The sequence below is a fragment of the Asparagus officinalis genome, chromosome 10, assembly GCF_001876935.1.
Source record: "Asparagus officinalis chromosome 10, Aspof.V1, whole genome shotgun sequence".
In the NCBI taxonomy this organism is placed as follows: Eukaryota; Viridiplantae; Streptophyta; class Magnoliopsida; order Asparagales; family Asparagaceae; genus Asparagus; species Asparagus officinalis.
The window spans coordinates 68,360,994-68,367,342 of record NC_033803.1 but is presented as its reverse complement, the minus strand read 5'-3'; the positions used below and the strand labels follow the sequence as shown (position 1 = coordinate 68,367,342).

Below are 6,349 nucleotides of genomic sequence, written 5' to 3'. Positions count from 1 at the left end.
GGCTAGAAAGCTCCATAAGAACCAAGCAAATCTTTATAGTTAGATATGAACCTCTATAAGCCGCCAATTTCCTGGCAAATGCCCATGGCCTAAAATCTTTAGGGTAGTTGGCCTAGAGTTCTTTTTGCCAAAGATCTTCATTTCTTAGATATCTGTAGCAAATATGTCTATGTACTAATTCATTTGACCTAATGACCTTCATACTGCTTTATCATCTTTCAACCACCCCTAATCTTTTCATTTCTCTCTGTCTGTGCATCCCTTCTTTATCAAATTTATTGCCTTGGCTTGTCAGACATTGATAAAGGACGATCATCTATATATAGACAACATTCAAAGGTAAGAGATGAATATTGCATTAGAAAAAATCCTACCACACGAGTTCCTTAAAATGCAGGAGATGAATATTGTATAAGAAAATCCTATCACATGAGTTCCTTATAAATGCTGGTCATTTATCTATTTTCAATACTACAAAGATGAAAAGTGGGTGTTATAAATCTAACCCAATAGTCATACACAAGACATTCACCTCTGTATAAATAATTTCAAAAGTGAAAAGTGATATTATTTAGGTCGATACAACCAACCATATTGCGTTAACAAATAATTGAGAGAGATTGGGTGGGTGGGTTGTTTTTTCTTTCTTTCTTTTTTGGGTTTGGTTTCCGGGGCGCGGCGGGCGGGGGGGGGGGGCCAGCTTACAATTAACAAACAGACTATTCACATATGAATGTTGGTCATGTTTCATGAAAAGTACAAATCTCAAAGCCAAATAGGTAGTCTTCAATCGTAACATAAGAACCATAAGTTATGAAACCAATAAACAATGATCAGCGTAAGAATATTTACATATATGGCACAAGAACGACACTTCAAGCAGAAATGCATGTACTGATCTATACACCTTTATGACCCAATATATGCACAAAATGATTAAATAGAGTACCTTGAATTGAAAACTTCTTGTAAGAATTTGCCGCATCTACATAAGCTGATGCGGCTTCATGCTTGCTATCCAACTGCACCAGTAAAATAAACACGCCTAAAATCATAACATCTTAAGTGATTGCACTGAAGCATTTCAAGTATGTGAACCGAAGAAGTAACCTTTAAGTGACAATTCGCCAGTTTGATGTACACAGCGCCAGCTCTCTCCCCTGAGACAAAAATATATTAAACAGAATAATAATAATTTTAGAAATGGTAGACCTACATTTTTTTTAACAACGAGAAAATAATATCGGTCAGCATATGCCACTATAAACTAGTTCAATTCAATGGAGTGTCCGATCTCAAAATTCAATTTTTCACAACGAACCCTAAAAATCGCACCAACAATAAAAAAAGGGGGGCGATCGCGATCCAAATCGATCGAAAGGAGAGGACTCTTACAGTTCTTGCCGAGCTTGAAGCAATTAGCCGCCTTCTCGTACAACTCGACGGCCTCATCGGTCTTCGACCCGAAGAAGGACCACCCGCTGAGCTTCTTCTCCGCTTTCCTCTCGAAATCGTCGCCTCTCGCCGTCTGATCCGCCATCGCCTGGCTCCGATCGGATTCGGAGAGAGCGATACGAAAACTGAAATCGAGATCGAGATCGAGCTTGAAATCTAGGGTTTTGTGTGACGGCGAGAATGAGAGGGGGGTGGGGGAGGTGGGAGGAGAAAATGGGAAGCGGTTGGTTGTTGGAAAAAGGATTTGGAGAGATTCGAGTTCGGGTACGGGTCGATATTATCTTTGGTCGAATATTGGATGCTGGTTTTGGATTTCGGAGTACCTCCCTAATAGCCTGTTTCCATGCTTTGCACGGATGGTGCACGTGCATTTAATTGATTGTGTAAGACCATATCATACTCCCTTCAAACGTGGAACTTAAGGAAAATAGCTTTTATTTTCTGAAATTACCCTTCAAATTTTATTAAAGTCGCTAAACTAGTTGCTCAACTTTAACGGCTCGTTTGGTACCCGGGAAGGAGCGGAAACGGAATGTCATTTCAACTTTTCATTCATGCTTACCAAACATGATGTGTTTTTAGATGCTAGAAATATTGTTCTCACTTCTCCTCAATTCCCACTTAATGTGGGAATTGCTACTTGTTTTTGTCGAAAATTATTTTCTTCATTGTATACCTCATTACAACTTTGATCGTTACAATAAGTTCAAAAAGATTGGTCTTTTTATAAGACCTTTACACAATGAAAATAAAAGATACAATTATCTTGAAAATAAACGCAAGATCCGTTTATCGTCTCCTGCTTGCGTGTGTGTCTTTGCCTGTGACGGGGTTTATCCGTGGACCGCCTTAGATCTGTTGGCCTTCTTGTTTTGATGATGTTTAACAAACAATTTACCACTAATGTTGTTTGTCTAGTATTTGTGTTTTCTTATTTATTGTAGACAAACAACGTTGTTGGAGGATGGATGGAATAGAGCTTCAACGATCATATCCAATGGAGGTTAGCGGAATAAGTTAAAGCTTCATCCGCAAGATTACCTAGAAGAGCTTATTGAAGATCAAGATCTAGCTTGGGTAATTTAGTTTAGGATTTATATTATGTGTGTTATATACTCTAAGCTCAATAATCTATACACACACATTTATTGGTTTCTTCGTATATATATATATATATATATATATATATATATATAGTATATATATATATATATATATATATATATATATATAATATATATATATATATATATATATATATATATAATTATAAGATAAATATTATACAGTTGTTTCTATGCATATCATATAGTTATATATATACATACATAATGTTTTGATGTTTTATGTATATATATTGAATCTATATTTCATATTTTCTATTATGTTTTTGAAACATTGCCATAGATATGGCAATTTGTAAAAAATGGTGTATTCTTAGATTATAGATTCAATATCAGTTTATAACATGTTTTTTAAGTCTAACAAAAAACCATTTTCACCATAAAGTTTCAAAAGTTGTTATGTCAAAAATCAAAATTCGAAGCTATTCATATTTTCATGGTTTTGGACTAGTTTGTAAAATAATGATGGATTTTCCATTTGGCGGAAGTCCTTTCTGATAACCAGTCACTATAGTATGTTTATTATCATGTCTACAATCATTCCCCAAAGTTTTACATTTTTTGGAATTTATTTGATATTTTTAAACAGTGTTTTAAAATCAGATAAACAATTTTTCAGACCTGTCATATCTGTTTTCGGTCGACCGCACCGGTCGACCGCTCGTTTGTTTTTTCGTCAGCATGGTCCAGAGAGTTGGTCGGTCGACCGGTCCGGTCGACCGAAAAGCTCCATCGGTCGACCGCACCGGTCGACCGGATAAGTGTTTGCTTGATTTCCTGTTTTCGACCTGGATAACGGTCGACCGAACTTTCCATCGGTCGACCGAATTTTTCCATCGGTCGACCGACGGAATTTTCGGTCGACCGACAATATAGCCGTTGCTTTTTAACGGCTCTTTCTCTGAGCTGTTTGCTGGGGTTTTTGGTCATTTTGTTTTGGGGGTTTTTGCTGAGATTTCTAGTGGGTATATATACCCCATTGCTGATGTCTTTTCAATTTGATTAAGAGAGTTTTAAAAACAAGTTTAAGAAAGTTTTAAACAAGGGTTTGAGTTTGTTTAGTTTGTTTTTGGGGTTTGCTGTTACAAAGAGGAGTTTGCATCACCAGTTGAGGATTTCATCCTCAAAATCTTCTCATCCTCTCTTTGTGTTTATAGAGAAGTTTTCTAACTCTTTTCCCTAGCAATTTCATTATTGATTTATCATATATTAATTATTGCTAGTTTGCTATTTGAGTTAGATTTCATTTTACTCATTGTTACACACACCCACATTGAGCTTTTAGTATTTACATACATAGTATAGTTGGGTGGTGAGAGATTGTAACTTTGAGTTGTGCTTTCATTGTGTTCTCATCTATTGTAGAGAACAAATTTATATTTGTTACATTGTGAGTGTTGTAAGGTTTTCGGTGAGCTAGAAACCGAGTGTGTAGTGAGGTTTTCGGTGAGCTAGAAACCGAGTGTGAGGAGTGACGTTGATCGGTGAGCGTTGAAAACCGATACTGTGAGGTGTAAACGTTATTCGGGTGAACGTAGAAAACCCGGTTGATAGTGGATTTCTCCCCGGGAGTGGGGAGCGGAGACGTAGGACGGAAGGTCCGAACTCCGTGATCATATTGCTTGTTTGAGTGTGCTTTGGCGTTCATTCATATTTATGTTCATATCTTATATCGCCATTGTCATTAGCTCATTATCTATTTCATCCACTATCTTGTTTAGATTATTTACCCTTGTGTTGTTTATATATCCTTGCATATATTTCATCATATAGGATATATCACTTTGTGTATATTGTATATTCTTGCCCATAATAGATTGTATACCTATCTTGCAAGAATATAGTTGTTAATTAGTTTTAATTAGTATTTAATCGGATTAGATTAGCATAAGACCCTAATCACCCCCCTCTAGGGTTCTAACAAGATCTGGATCCAGTTGATAGAAAATTGGGCAGAGCTCCTACTTCACTAAGGAGGTATTTGCTTAAAGCGCTGAAATCGACCAAGCGAAATCAATAGCTCTTCTCGAGATTAAAACCAAGCCTAATCTCGAGGAACGGACGGGAACGGGCTTCAGATCCTTCGAATTGCTCCTTCTTTATACCGCGATTCGCCGGGATCTCGCTAGCCCTTGCTGAAATTCGTGCTCCCTTGACTCCTTAATCCGGCAGCACCTCGCCCTCTTGATAATAACCCCGCCCCTGTGAAAAGAGCCCCTAGGCTTGTATTTATAGACTTCGGTCGGGGGGGTTTTCGGATGAGAACAATGGATTTGGCCTTATCTTCAGTTGATAACGGCCTAACCACGTTTGTAGATGAGATTAAGTCGGTTAGGAACCCCTGGAATAGATAAATCCTGGGAAAAACCGTTTAAAAACCGCAAAACGTGTTGATAACCGCAAAATGTGGGCTGGCTGACCCGCTCATCTCGGGCCGCAGAGCTGTATTTTACTGATATTATTATTTTTAACAAATTGCTCCAATTGGTTCCTTCTTATATGCTTTTTAACTAGCGGAACAATTATTTGCTACTCAATGACGTAGAATTCGCTCTAAATTAACCACATCAAAATCTTTGTTTGTGATGTTTTCTCTCAACCAGTAATTACAAATGTACAATTTAACTTATTAAAATTATTTTTTTCATTTATTATAGTCATTGTGTTGTTAGTTTGTTATTTATATATAATCCTTAATTGTTAAACAATGCTAAAAAAGTTAAAGATGATTAAAAAATTAGAAAAAATAACAACAAATAATTAAGTGAGTTGTGCCAGCCGACCCATGCCATGGCCCATCTCGTTCATTCACGCAACCGTAAGCGGATAGGCTAAGCACTAGGCTCGAAAATAAGTGGCGGAAAATGTTTTGCTGGACTCTTTGCGATCCACGAGTTGGCTCGCCCTGCCAATGGGCCCGCGTGGGCTAGCTCACTGACGAGCCATCACGGCCTGTTGTCCACACCTATTCAGCTTCTACTATATTTTATTAAATTCATTAAATTACCCATCCAACTTCTACCATATATTATTATTATTTAGTTTTTGGACGCTCTCCTAGCGCCTGTGATCCCCGTCACCCTCCTCTCTCTCAACCTTCATCGATTGCCGATCATCAATTCCCCTTACTATTCCTGCCAATCATTTTCATCGAATTCTACGTCAGTTTTGATTTGAAAAAGAAATCTCATGTGCCAAATACTTCTAGTAGACCACATGTTTTTAAATATGATGTTTGTGGTAGGTTTGGACATCTTGCAAAATTTTGTTAGAATATACAAAAAGCTTCTAAGTTATAATATGTTCCAAATAGACCATTGTTTAAGAATGTTTCTCATTTGTAAAATATTTCTAAAAGACAATCTTTATTTACAAATGGTTCCCGTGCACGAGCTATGGTCCACAAAAATAAATGGATCTCTTTCATTGCACATATTGCAATCGGAAGGGTCATTTGAGTGATTATTGTTTTGATCGTGTTAGTGCACTACATGTACCCAAGAGGGTTCATAACCCTAGGGCTTTGAGCTTAAAAGATAGGGGTCATGTCCCTAAATCTCTTGGTACCAAGAATTCTTGGGTACCAAAACAAATTTAATTTTTAAACCAAGTATTTTAGTGTTTTTCTTTTTTCCTTTTCTTGGTTTTGAAAATTATACTTTAAATTTTTGAACATGAAAAAAATTCTTTTTATTGATCAAATTCTTTTGTTTTCATGATTATTAGTTTTATTTTGATGAGAGGTTTGTGTTTATATAACCCTCCGGGTT

General features: G+C 36.8%; 1 protein-coding gene across 1 annotated transcript in view; it reads right to left on the bottom strand.

Annotated features, from left to right (window-relative positions):
* Positions 1-1,710, bottom strand: part of LOC109825754 (alpha-soluble NSF attachment protein-like) — an 8,449-nt gene extending 6,739 nt beyond the window's left edge. The window contains exons 1-3 of the mRNA XM_020392641.1: positions 1,396-1,710; positions 1,111-1,160; positions 950-1,022 (exon numbers count right to left, since the gene is read on the bottom strand). Of these exons, the coding sequence (XP_020248230.1) occupies positions 950-1,022; positions 1,111-1,160; positions 1,396-1,540 (268 nt within the window). The 5' untranslated portion in view covers positions 1,541-1,710. The remainder of the gene's footprint in view (positions 1-949; positions 1,023-1,110; positions 1,161-1,395) is intronic.